The sequence below is a fragment of the Leptodactylus fuscus genome, chromosome 10 (assembly GCF_031893055.1).
Source record: "Leptodactylus fuscus isolate aLepFus1 chromosome 10, aLepFus1.hap2, whole genome shotgun sequence".
NCBI classification, from domain to species: Eukaryota; Metazoa; Chordata; class Amphibia; order Anura; family Leptodactylidae; genus Leptodactylus; species Leptodactylus fuscus.
In genome coordinates this window covers 61,242,364-61,256,866 of record NC_134274.1, presented here as the reverse complement: position 1 = coordinate 61,256,866, position 14,503 = coordinate 61,242,364, and the positions used below count along the sequence as shown (strand labels likewise).

General features: G+C 40.7%; 1 protein-coding gene across 1 annotated transcript in view; it reads left to right on the top strand.

Annotated features, from left to right (window-relative positions):
• Positions 1-2,294, top strand: part of KIFBP (kinesin family binding protein) — a 78,590-nt gene extending 76,296 nt beyond the window's left edge. The window contains exons 2-4 of the mRNA XM_075258111.1: positions 4-60; positions 565-680; positions 1,139-2,294. Of these exons, the coding sequence (XP_075114212.1) occupies positions 4-60; positions 565-680; positions 1,139-2,017 (1,052 nt within the window). The 3' untranslated portion in view covers positions 2,018-2,294. The remainder of the gene's footprint in view (positions 1-3; positions 61-564; positions 681-1,138) is intronic.
• The last annotated feature ends 12,209 nt before the right edge of the window (positions 2,295-14,503 follow it).

Sequence of the window (14,503 nt, the reverse complement as noted above, 5' to 3'; positions counted from 1 at the left end):
CAGCTAATGTAATTCTCAGCAAAGCAGGCCAAGTACCTTCCCCTGAAGCTGCAAAAGAAAGTACGTCAACTCTGCATGCCCTCCTACCTGTCAGATCCATAGCCCTCCTACCTGTCAGATCCACTGCTCGAATGAAATCATTTGTATTTCCCCAGATCCTGGTTTAGGTGGCCTGATTTATTTTTTTTTTTTTATTTTTTTTTTTTTTTTTTGGGGGGGGGGGGGTAGATTGTGAACCCCATATAGAGATCACAATGTACTTTTTTTTTTTTTTTTACTATCAGTATGTCTTTATAGATTGGGAGGAAATCCACACAAACACAGGGAGAACATACAAACTCCTTCCTAACCACTGAGCATCGTGTTGCCCCTAGGTGGCTTGATTTTTAACAGTCTCATCTAGTATAGGCCCCTGTGCTAAAATGAACCCTATGCAGTCTCATATCTCATTATATCACAACTTTGATCATTTATTTTCATCAGAATAATGCAGAAAAATTGCAGTGAAAAGAGAGTTTTTGTTTTGTTTTTTTTGGTTTTTTGTTTTTTTTCCCCCATTTGAAGCAGATGAAGCAGAACAGGAGCGCCTAGATCATCTGAGACAAAAGAAGTCGGAGATAGCCAGATGCTGGGTGAAATATTGTCTCAATTTATTGGCAGATTCACGTAAAAAGCTGGAGGTAACTTTTTTTTTTTTTTTTCTGGGGAAGCATTTAATCAAAAGTCCTTGATTTTTCTATAACATATTTTGTATTAACAAATACTTTCTTAAAGTGTTCAAGAACAGTTGAGGACCTAGAACACACTAACCATCAGAATAAGCATAAACAAGTTAAAAAATATATATATAATATAATATCTATATCTCTATATCCATTTAAACCCCTTGGGGCTCAATGAAGTGCATGTATCTCATAGTAGTCCATCACATACAGAAGTGATGCGAGCTCGATCATTGCAGGAGCTCTGCAGAGACTGGCAACCAGATTTTCAATGTAAAAACCCGGATCAGAGAAACTTCTAGTCTTTTATATCCAACCCCTTAGATGTTACAATCAATAGCCACTTCTCTGGTGTCTAAATGAGGGAGAGGGCTCAGCCAATCAAGTTCCATCAGTTTTCCTTTCTTCTGCCTTAGGACAATATAGGTGAACTTGATGTTGACCTTCAGGAAGAACTTATAGCTGAACGTAAAAAGCAGGAAGATGAGAAGGAAAAGGGTCGGAAGAAAGCAGTTTTGTTTGGATCAAGTGACGTATATGATTCCATCTTGGCCGTGGAAGAAAAAGTTGAATGTTTGCTTACACTAGACTTTAAGGAAGCTAGAGAGGTATTCCTTGTGGGGCAGAATTATATCAATGAGGCCAAAGAATACTTTCAACTGGACGGACACGTCACTGACCACATAGAAGTGATCCAGGACCACAGTGCTCTGTTTAAGGTTCTGGCCTTCTTTGAGGAAGACTATGAACGGCGATGTAGAATGCACAAGCGCAGAATAGATATGTTGGAGCCATTATGTAAAGAGTTAAACCCACAATACTATCTTCTTGTCTGCAGACAGCTTCAGTTTGAATTGGCTGATACCTATTATGAGATGATGGACTTGAAGGTAGCTATAGGAAATAAACTGGACGAGATGGACTCTCACACGGTCAAAAAGATCAACAGTCTAGCACAGTCAGCCATTAAGTTCTATGAGATGTTTTTAGATTCCTTAAGAAATCCAGATAAAAAGTTCCCTGAGAAACTGGAAGATGACGTCCTCCGTCCTGCATTGGTGGCCAAGTTCCATATTGCACGTCTCTATGGAAAGCTCATTACCACTGATGCAAAGAAACAATTGGAAAATATGCAGAAATCTCTAAACTACTACACATTCCTTGTAGATTATTGTGCAGACCATGAGGAAGCTATTAAGTCAGTGGAGACGGAGCTGGAACTCACCAAGGAAATGGTGGCTCTACTGCCTGCCCGAATGGAAAGGTTAAGGATACAGCTGTCCTCATTCGCTTAGGCTGCGCTGTGAGATTATATTTATTGATCAGAATACTACAAAGGTTAACGTTACAAATTCTCATCCTTCAGAAGCAAAAAAATATTAATGGAATAAGCTGTAGGAACAAGTGTTTTTGGATTTCTTTTGTGAATGTTTTTACATCATTGTATATTTTACATTGCATGCATTGAATATACTGCATATATGTAGTACTGACTGAGGAAATGGGCATCATGTAAAGTAACAAGCAGCCATTTTATGGCACTGTAAACATAACAATAATAAAAAAAATTAAAAAAAATATTCATGGTCTGTAATTGATATATAACATTTCTGAGATTTACAAAGTCCGGCGAGATTGTGGTGATGTAACATTAGTACCTTGCATACTAATGGGTTGTCCTTATTTGTATTCTGTTTGAAGGGAATCTGTTGTGACCAAAATGTCTTCCAAACAAATAATGGTGCTTTGCAAGAGCCTTTAATAGAAGCAGAAACATAGCTGTGTGGCCACAAACCAATGAAGCAATGATCATCTTTTTATGACTATGCACATCAGCCTCCAAATGCATCTTGGGAAAGTGCGTTCTGATCTACCATCTGCCTGCACAATGGCTGTCTGTGGGCAAATCAGGCTCTGCCCCAATGCAAATGCTATCTAATTTGCATATAGTGATGTTTTTTTTCAGCATTGCTTCATTGTTTGGTGATCCTTAAGTTATTCAACGATGAAAGATTATCCAGCACGGCCGTTGATTAAAAATAAAACTCCTTTATTGGAAATCAGTAGCATAAAAATATTTTCATACGCATATTTTCAAAAAAATTTCTCAGCGTCAGACTGACGCGTTTCGGAATGCTTCCTTCTTCAAAGTCTGATCACAAATGAACAAACTTATTCCTTTTTGTAGGCTTTGCTGATTGGGGGTTCCTCTATACATATTGTGAACACGTGTGTCATCTGTGTAGCTCCAACCAGCAAAAACCTCACAACCGCAGTGTATACATTTAGCAAAAGCACAATTTAAATGTACCCTATCCATTTTTGGTGAAAAGTCATTATGTTGCATGTAACTCATGTTCATCTGATAGAAGAAAATAAAATAAATACAAGGAAAACACACATAAAAAAGAAAAAAAAAACTATACTTCTAGAAACACAAATAATCCAAAAGATTTCTTAAGTGTGCTGTGAAATACACATAAGACGACAGTATACCGCTACCAAATATCAGCTTTGTTAATTCAAAACAGTCTATCGAATGCAAAACCGATTTAACTTATTATTGGGAAGGTTGTAATTCTCATTATGCGTTCCCTAAACCAATGCCGCAAGTGTCACAAATTTTCCACACTATTTTCTTATGTTAGTAAACTTCATTAACCCCTTAAGGACGCAGGGTACTTTGGGCCTTAAGGCTCAGACCCTGTTTTTCAAATATGACGTCTTTTACTTTATGTGAGGATAGCTTCATATTGCATTTACCTATCCAGGTGATTCCAAGATTGTTTTTTTTGTGACACCTTCTACTTTATGTTGGTGGTAAATTTTGGTCATTATACTTTGTGTTTGTTTGTTTAAAAAAAAAAAGGACAATGTACTGAAAATTTCATAAAATTATCAATTTTGAAAGTTTCTGATATTCTTGTAAAAAAACAGTCAGATCACACAAGTCTTCCTAATTAACATTTCCCATATGTCTACTATTGGCATTGTTTCTTCAATGTCCTTTTACTTTTCTAGGAAGTTAGAAGGCTTATAACTTTAGTAGCAAATTTTCAAAAAAATTTCAAGATTGTGTTTTCTAGGGACCTATTTAGTTGTAGACTTTGAGAGGCCTATATAATAGAAAACACCAATAAATGACCCCATTTTAGAAAGTATAGAATTCAAACTATTCAAAATTGTATATAGGAACTTTGTTAACCCTTTAGGTGTTCCATAGGAATTAATGCAAAATGGAGGTGAAATTTCCAAAAGCCACTTTTTTATGCACATTTTCCATTTCAAACTAGATTTTCCAGTAACAAAGACAGGGTTAATAGCAAAACATACCATAATATTTATTACTCCGATTCTGAAGTTTGTAGAAATATCCCACATGTGGCCCTTCTGTGTAAGTTGACTTAAAAACAGCCCTCAGAAATGAAAAAGCACCTTTGAGGATTTTGGTGCAGCAATTTCATTAGGATAGTTTTTAGACACCATGTTGCATTTGCAGAGCCCTAGAGGTATCATAAAAGTGGAAAAACCCCAAAAGTGACCGCATTTTGGAAACTAGACCCCTTAAGGAATTCATCTAGGGGTCATATGACCATTTTGAACGGCCAGAATTTTCACTGAACTTCTTTGAATTTGGCTGTCAGTTTAAAAAAAAAAATGATAATTTCTACAATTATATGCACTTTTTCATATTTTCTTTCCCTTTTACCAGGGAATAAAGTAGCCCATCTTGTTACCCAATTTCTCTCGAACACAGAAATGCCCCATTTGTGGTCAAAAAACCGCTGTTTGGGCACAGAGGAGGGCTCAGAAGCAAAGGAGTGTTATTTCTCTTTTGGAGCTCTGATTTCACACAAATGATTTATAGGTGCCATGTTGCATTTGCAGAGCCCTAGAGGTACCACAACAGTGGAAAACCCCCAAAAGTGACCCCATTTTGGAAACTAGACCCCTCAGGGAATTCATCTAGGGGTATAGTGAGCATATTGACTCCACAGGCTTTTCCAAATGATACTGCATAGCAGACGGTGCAGAGTGAGAATTGCAATTTTCACACCATATATGCCATTTCAGTGCCCTATATATAGTGCCCAGTACATGCCACAGGAGACATTGACCCCATAAAATGTAACGTAGATTCTGCTGGATATGGCAATACCCTACATGTGGCAGTTGTATAATGCCTGATGACACGGCAGGGCTCAGAATGGGAAAGGACCCTGGATTTGGTAGCAGAAAGATATATCAGTTAAGGCATTTACATAAGGCCCCTGAGGTACCAGTACAGTTGAGACCCCCAAGAAGTGACTCCATTTTAAAAGCATAACCCCTTTAGGTACTCATCTAGGGGTATAGTGAGCATATTGACCCCACAGTCTTTTCCAAATGATACTGCATAACAGGCGGTGCAGAGTGAGAATTGCAATTTTCAAACCATATATGCCATTTCAGTGCCCGATATATTGTGCCCAGCACATGCCACAGGAGACATTGACCCCATAAAATGTAACGTAGGTTCTGCTGGATATGGCAATACCCTATATGTGGCAGTTGTATAATGTCTGACGACACGGCAGGGCTCAGAATGGAAGGGCCACTATTTAGACTACTGGAGCATGGACGTATTTTCAAAAGGTATTGTGCAGCAACTGGTGCACAGTGAGAATTGTAATTTTCAAATCATAAATGCCATTTCAGTGCCTGATATATTATGCCCAGCTTTTATTACCATAGATTTTCCTGGAAATGGCAATCCCCCATGGCTGCTATGTGATACCTGGGCACACAAGGGAAAGAGAAGGGAAAGAGGCAGCATTCGGCAAGGGGATAAGCTGTGCGGAGTGCATCAGGGTAAAATTAAATATCAAGGGATGTATGATAAATGCGAAAACATTCTTTCATACAGAGCCCTAGTTTTTCAGGACACGTATCACACTGGTATATAGTGTCCTTCCTTATCCCCCTCTTTGCACAGACTCGGCACCTCTTTTGATTCTTTCCCTTCTTGGAAGTTTGAGGAACTTCTCCTGGAAAATGTTGTCCTGGAACTATGCGTGGGGTCTCGCTTCCAGATGTACTGGGTACCGTCCCTTCCTGGTCTCTAAACAGGAGGTTCTTGATAACCACCTCTTGAAAATCCAGGAAAGTTCCCCTCTGGCCTGCACATCGAAATAGCACGTACGCATTGTACATTGCCATCTGTACAATGTGCACAGCCAGTTTTTTATACCACACCCTTGATTTGCGCATGGCGCTGTAGGGCTTCAGGACTTGATCTGACAAGTCTACCCCTCCCATGTACCTATTGTAGTCCAGGATGCAATCTGGTTTGGGAGTCTCTGTACTGGTACATGGGTGCTGGTGTGGCCATGTATTGTTGTCAATACAAGGACTTCTCTCTTGTCCTTGTACTTGACACACAATACATTGCTGGTACATTGAGCCCTGCTCTCACCCCTTCTGAGCGTTTGCCCAAGCAGGGTCTTAGGGAGGCCTCTCTGATTTTTTCGGACGGTGCCGCATGCTGCAGTATTTCTGGAGGCGAGGCTATTGAAGAGTGCCACGCTGGTATAAAAATTATCCAGGTAGAGGTGGTAACCCTGGTCCAGCAGTGGGTGTAGCAAATCCCACACAATTTTGGCACTAACTCTCAGGAAGGAGGGGCATTCTGGAGGATCAATTTTGGTGTCCTTCCCTTGGTATATCCTAAATCTGTAGGTATACCCTGATGCACTCTCGCACAGCTTATACATCTTCACGCCATACCTTGCCCTCTTGCTTGGCAGATATTGGCGGAATTTAAGCCTCCCTTTAAAATGTACCAGCGATTCATCAATAGAAATATACTTCTCTGGGGTGTATGCTTGCACAAACCGGGCACTGAAATGGTCTACTATGGGTCTCAATTTATATAAGCGATCAAAACTGGGGTCATCATGGGGTGGGCACTGTTCATTGTCTGCATAGTGCAGGAATCGAAGTATAGCCTCATAGCGTATCCTGGACATTCTAGTGCGATATAATGGGGTGTAGTATAATATGTCCGTGCTCCAGTAGTCTCTAAGGGACGGCTTTTTTTTATAAGCCCCATGTTTAACAAGAGTCCCCAGAATATGTACATTTCATTTACTGTTACAGGGGTCTACCTGTGGGGTTGCGAAAGAAATGCACCAGGGTTTTTGGTTTTGTACTGTTCGGCGTACAAATTCGTCTGCACCACCATGAGATCTATGAGGTCCTCAGAGAAAAAAAAATTAAAGAAATCAAATTCTCTGAGCCCTGCCGTGTCAAATTTAATCCCTGGGGTGCCTGTGTACTTGGGGATCTGGGGAACATAGTTCTCAGGAACCGAAGTCCAAATGGGGCAACTTTCCTCTGGGCTTTGTATAGTGCTGTCACTCCTTTCTGGGGTCTCAAGTGCAGTGGGTCTAGGGCGTCTTCTTGGGGGTCCCTCATCATCATCCTCATCATGACTTGATGAGGATGATGATAAATAAAACAGTGTGGCACCATCAGAAGATTCGCTTTCAGAGGCGAGAAATTGATACGACTCTTCAGCAGTAAAGGAGCGCTGGGACATTTTTGTACGTAATGTGTGTTCACAGTTTATTATATTTGTGTGTTCACAGTATACAGTATATTGGTGTGTTCACAGTAAACTGTATATACAGTAAAAACTGTATAAAGAAAAAAAAATATACCCAAAAAAATCAGGTATATAAACGAAGTTTGGACTTCCCTACACTACACTAAGGATTCCCTAAACTACACTACACTACACCTAATTTTATTTATTCCCTGATGCTAAACCTAACTAGCCTAATGTAACGATGCTAGTTATCAGATTTGGAGTCCAAATGGTGGGGCAAATGGTACAGTACTTAAATAATAATAAATGGAGGAAAGGTACCTCAGAGGTAGAAGAAACCGTGGTCAGATGTTTGCCGGGATCGGTGCACAGGAGGAGCAGATCGACCGTAGTCAGACGTTAGCAAGGTTCGGTACACAGGAAGAGCAGATCAATCGTAGTCAGGCGTTAGCAAAGTTCGGTACACAGGAGGAGCAGGTCTATCGTAGTCAGGCGTTAGCAAGGTTCGGTACACAGGAGCAGCAAGGTAGTGGTGAGGTTCAGGGCAACAGGAAGCAGACAGCCAGAATAATCAGGCACAGGATGGAGTGAGCTGTGAGTTTATATAGGACGGGCTAAACTGTGATTGGCCACAGAACAGCTGATCTTAATAACCAATTACTTCAACAGAAAACACCAGACAAGGTAAAGCACAGAACAAAACATGATTCCAAATAGTACTATGGTTAAGGCTGCAGAACATAGCCAGGAAGTCATGGGTTCAAGACCCAGTGAGTTCAGTTCGTGACACCTAACTAAAATTTTTGCAAATTCCCTGACACTGACTATAATAATAATAATAAAAAAAAAAAGACAGACAGACAAGACGCAGGGGGTAGACAGACGGTAAACGCACCTAACTAACACTGAACTAATCCCTATTACTAAAACTAAGGTGACGGGTTTCTAACACTAATCTACTACTATTATTATTATTATTATTATTATATAAAAAAAAACCACAAAAACCCGCAAAAAAACAAGGACAAACAGACAAAGATGGGACACAGGTAAGGAGGCGGACGGGGGGGGAAATGCAGGTGGTGCAATAAGGAGGTGGGCAGAGGGGGTAATTCAGGTGGTGCAATAAGGAGATGGGCAGAGGCAGAAATTCAGATGGAACACAGTGGGCACAAACACACAGGAACAGAGTTTTCAATATATCTCAAAATAGCACAGCACAGCAACCACTAGCAACCTCTCTCCACGACTGACTAAAACCAACAGAGAAGATGGAGGAGGGTGCAAGATGTAGTAGCAGTTCTGTGACATCACTGATCACTCCTATTGGTCAGTAGTCAGTGACTAACCAATAGTGGCGATCAGGAGGCAGGACTACTACTACAGTAGCCAATCACAGCATGGAGGCACATCTGGATAGATGCAAGCAGCAGCATATCGCTCACATATGCAATGGCGTTGATTCACAGCAGGATAAACATGCATTTGCGTTTGCATATTGGCGATCGCTGCCATTGCAGACATTGTTCAGATGTCTGCAATGGCGGCGATCGCCAATATGTTCACGATCCTAACAGGCGACCGCCGCCACTTTTCTCTGGCGCCTCATGCCTCATGCTGGCGTCTCATACCGGGGTTTGGTGCATCATACTGGGGCCTCATCTTGCATGCTGTGATGACTGCTGTCCCTTACAGCAGCTATCACAGCAGGAATTTTATTTATTTGCAGCGACGAGACTCACATGGCAGGGGTTGCACTTCCGCGGTCGCCGCCATTACCCACGTGACTAATGGCAGCGATCGCCGAAGTGGGACCACTGCCATTTGTCACCTGGCAGTTAGCTGGGATGGTCTGCTGTCTTAGACAGCAGGCCATCCCAGCTTGTACGCATAATGAAACAAAATAGCAGCGATCCAACTTCGGCGATCGCCGCCATTAGTATTCTATCAGTCAGTGACTAATAGCGGCGATCGCTAATGTGAGACCTCCACCATTTGTCTTTTTTTACTTGCCTGTGATGGTCTGCTGTAGGGAACAGCAGCCATCACAACTTTTTTCGAAACGGAGGCAGGAGGGTGAGGGGAAGCTGGTCAGTAATAGTACTGACCTGAGCGTTAACGTAGTACATGCAAGAACGTACTATTACTGACCCGAGCGTTAAGGGGTTAAACTATGAGGAGACTATCCCTATATCCTATGCCATATTCGTAAACCAAAAGACAAGATCTGCAATCAACCAAAAATGATCCCTTGACCACCACTAAATAGTATGCTCATCCCGCACTCAATTCACTATAGGGAGATTCCCTTACTAAATATGGCTGTTTTTACTTCCTCGGAGGGATACAAAACTCCTCCCCACGGGGTCACGTGATAACCATATTGACTTGTGATTGGTTGAAAGTGTATCTCATTCAAAAAGAGAACAATATCGTTCACTGCAGGAAAAGACTACTCCAATGATGTAAGTAAATATAAGGAATATTCTTATATTCGTTGTAAGTAGGAGCAAAAGTCTTAAATAGAAATGATGTCCCTCACTCCTCTAGGAATGATAGATGTATGAGACATCATTTCTATAATTCATTCCCTCCGGGAACCATGTTCTCAGTTTCAAAATCCAATATACTTCGTGTATGCGTAGTCCTTGCTCCCAATTACCCCCTCTCAAAGGGCGTTTAACAAGTTCTATGCCTTTCCCCTTTTTTTTTTAATTGCACATATGGTTATTTCGGCATACTCGTGTCCCACTTTGAATGCAGTAATATAAATGACTTCAAATTCATGTACAAAGTATTTTGTGATTGTCCACATTGTTATATCAACTCCTACACGCATATCATAGCAAAGGATCTAATAATTGGATTCCTTGAACACACATAATGGAAAATATGACTACGGATGATGATTTAGAAAAACGTTGTAATAACAGACTTTTAGAGGTTTTTAGTGATTGTGCAGAAATAACTAACGCATAGAGCGTTTTTTTGCGGGGCCAGATGTACTTTTTAGTTATACCATTTTGGGGAATGTCTATTTCTTAGATCACCTTTTATTTAAATCAGAGGCAAAACGGTGAGAAAAAACCCGTCGGTTTGGCACTTTTGATTTTGACGTTCACCGTACTGGAAAACTATTAGTAGACAGGGCATTTTCGGACACAGGGATACCTAATGTGTATGTGTTTGACATATGATTTTCTACTTTTATATGTATTCTAGGGAAAGGAGGTGATTTAGAACTTTTATTTTATTTATTTTTATTATATATTTTTAAAGCTTTTTTTTTTTAACTATTTTATTAGCTCCCCCCCCCCCCCCCAAAAAAAAAAAAAAAGTGCGTCTCATAGTCCGTAGATATTTGAATGATGCAGATGTAAGGGTAAAAGTAAAAAATCCTCAATTTTACCCTATCAATTCCAGAACACCAGCACTGGATGTGTTTCAAATGACTATTGAAAATGAGCTGGTCAGGTTGTATGATACACTTGGGGAGAGGTCTTTCACCGATAATTTGAGTAGAGATGAAATAGATAGTCTTAAATATTTGCAGGATAACAAAGAAATCATAGTGAAAATGGCGGATAAAGGAGGAAAGGTAGTGGTCCTCAACAAAAGGGATTATTTAAAATCAGTTTACTCTATTCTAGATGATTCAGAAACATATAGAGTTGTGTAGAGGAAGATCCCACTAAGATTTTTTCACATACTGTGTTTCCCCGAAAATAGGTCATCCCCCGAAAATAAGGCATGGGGAAGGTTTCTGTTTAATTACCTAGTATAAGGCACCCCAAAAAAATAAGGCATCCTCCAAAAACCATTGCAGCCTGCTGAACACTGTGCGCGATGTTCTGTGTGCACAGGAAAGCCGGCTGCTGCCTCTGCTGTGATACCATAGGTTGTATCCACTGTCCCTGCTGTAGGATGAGCTGGGAGATGCCCGCTGTGCATATGCTGTGGGGAGTTGGCTCTCCCAGCTCATCCCACAGCAGCCAGCATCATAGCAGAGGCAGCAGCCAGCTTTCCTGTGCACATGGAACACAGTGCACAGCATCTAGCTGGCTGTAATGCCCACTAAGTGAGGCTACCTGGCAACTGCCGGCAGCCTCGCTAAGCTCCGGCCACCACTTCCGCCACCGCGATCAACAGCAGCACCAACGCTGCTATGAAGATGGGGAAGGTAAGTAGCCTACCTCCCCCTCCCCTCACCTCCTGCATGTCTTATGGAGCGGGTTGTTCCCCGCTCCATAAGACACCCCTCGAAAATAAGACATGTCCTATATTTAGGACGAGAACTTAATATAAGACACTGTCTTATTTTCGGGGAAGCACGGTAAGTTAAAGTGTCTATTGATGGAAGGGGTGAGTCAGGGTTTCTTCCTGCAGAGGGAGGCTGATTACCTACTGTATTTGTAGAGTGTCCCATAGTGTCAATATTTCACAGGTTGCCAAAAGTGCACAAAGGAGGGGTCCCCCCTCCACTCCGACCCATCATATCAGGAATAGGCTTGTTAAACAAGCACTTGTGTCAGTGGGTGGACCAAATTCTTCTCCCATGGTCACAAAAACACCAAATTACATAAACGATACTAAAGAAATCTTGAAGATTTTTGATGGGTTTCAGTGGAGGGGGATCTTATGTGGGTTAGCTGTGATGTCACAGCGCTCTATGTCACATGATATAGCAGTTAATGCACCGTCATATTATTTGTAAACATATTCCAGCTTTGATCCGGAGTTCAATGAATATATTATACTTGTTGAATTTTTGCTTCAACATAATTCTTTTATGTTTAAAAATAAATATTATTTGCAGATAAAAGGGGCTCCTATGGGTGCATGCTTCTGCTCCACACTAGCCAACATTGTAATGTGGGAGGAGAAGCATATATATGACATCACTAACCCATATAGAAACCAAATTTATTGGTATGGTCATTATATTTACGATTGTCTGATGGTCTGGCAAGGGGAGAAGGAGAATATACAGAAATTTATGAATTACATTAACAACATGTATAATTTAAAATTCACTCATTGCATTGATACAAAAGACATCAACTTTCTAGATATCACCCTGACAGGGGATGTACATAGTGGGAAGGTTCTGACATAGAATTATCGCAAAATGGAGACCGGCAACACTTTGTTGCATGCTTCCAGTTTACACCCGAGACACACAAAAAAGTCCTTGCCCGTAGGAGAATTCATGATTTTGATAAGGAAGCAGGAATAACTAAGAATAGAATGAGACACAGAGGCTATCCACAATGGGCAATTAAGAAAGCCCTACATATAGCTGTCAATAAGGACAGACAAGATCTGCTATACAAACAGCGGGTGACAGAGCAGAATGATAGAAAAACAAAGGTACACTTTGCGACCAGATTTAGTTTGGAATATGATGAGATTGTCAGAATTATTAGAAATAATTTGCCTATCCTTAACCAGGATCTGATTTTAAAAGATATAATCAGAGATGGATGTAATTTCATATCCAAAAGAGGAAAAACTCTGGGGAATTACATATCTTCTAGTATGTTTTATGACAAAGAGAACATTAAATCGGAAACTTGGTTACATACAGCAGGTTTTTTTTAAATGTGGACATAATCGCTGTGGAGTCTGTAAAATGGCTACAGTAACATCCGGATTTAGTAGCACTGATACACAACAACATTTTCCCATCAAGAGTCACATTAACTGCAATAGTAACCATGTGATATATTTGATATATTTGATTTCTTGTGAATTATGTGGAATACATTATGTTGGGAGTACAATAAGAGCTTTGAAAACCCGTATCTCAGAGCACATACAGAGTATCAAAAGTAAGGATGGCTCCAAGAGTACTGGAGTTTCCAAGCACTTCCACAATCAGCATGCAGGAGACATCTCGAGTCTTACATTCAAAGGCATAGAACTTGTTAAACGCCCTTTGAGAGGGGGTAATTGGGAGCAAGGACTACGCATACACAAAGTATATTGGATTTTGGGAACACAGTTCCCGAAGGGAATGAATTATAGAAATGATGTCTCATACATCTATCATTCCTAGAGGAGTGAGGGGCATCATTTCTATTTAAAGGGGCTCTATCAACAAAATCATGCTGATAGAGCCCCACATATGGGTGAATAGCCTTTAAAAAGGCTATTCAGGCACCGTAAAAGTTATATGAAACTACCCCCCCCCCCCCCTGTTTTAAAATAAAACCCTAAAACAGAATGTGATAAACTTACCGAACGTGCACGCTGGGCGGGCATTCAGGGTGCGCTGTCTTCTTTATCCACGCCTCCTCTTCCTCCGATGTCCTCGGGTCCCGTCCTCCTCCGGCGCTCGCGAACTGACATTGCTTTAAAAAAATTTGGTAAGTTTATCACATTCTGTTTTAGGGTTTTAATTTAAAACTGGGGGGTAGTTTAATATAACTTTTATGGTACCTGAATAGCCTTTTTAAAGGCTTTTGGCTCCTACTTACAACAAATATATGAATTTTCCTTATATTTACTTACATCATTGGAGTAGCCTTTTTCTGCAGTGAACGATATTGTTCTCTTTTTGAATGAGATACACTTTCAACCAATCACAAGTCCATATGGTTATCACGTGACCCTGTGGGGAGGAGTATTGTATCCCTCCGAGGAAGTAAAAACAGCCATATTTAGTAAGGGAATCTCCCTATAGTGTATTGAGTGCGGTATGATCATACTATTTAGTGGTGGTCAAAGGATCATTTTTGGTTGATTGCAGATCTTGTCTTTTGGTTTACGAATATGGAATAGGATATAGGGATAGTCTCCTCATAGTTTAATGAATTTCACTAACATAAGAAAATAGTGTGGCGGGCCACACGGTGGCTCAGTGGTCAGCACTGCAGCCCTGCAGCACTGGAGCCCCGGTGCTCAAATCCCGCCAAGGGCAAAAAACCATCTGCAAGGAGTTTGTATGTTCTCCCCGTGTTTGCATGGATTTCCATCCCATATTCCAAAAAAGACATACTGATAGGGAAAAATGTACATTGTGAGCTCTATGTGGGGCTCACAATCTATATTTAAAAAAAAAAGAAAATAGTGTGGAAAATTTGTGACACTTGCGGCATTGGTTCAGGGAACGCATAATGAGAATTACAACCTTCCCAATGATTAAGGCAAATTGGTTTTGAATTCGATAGACTGCTTTGAATTAACAAAG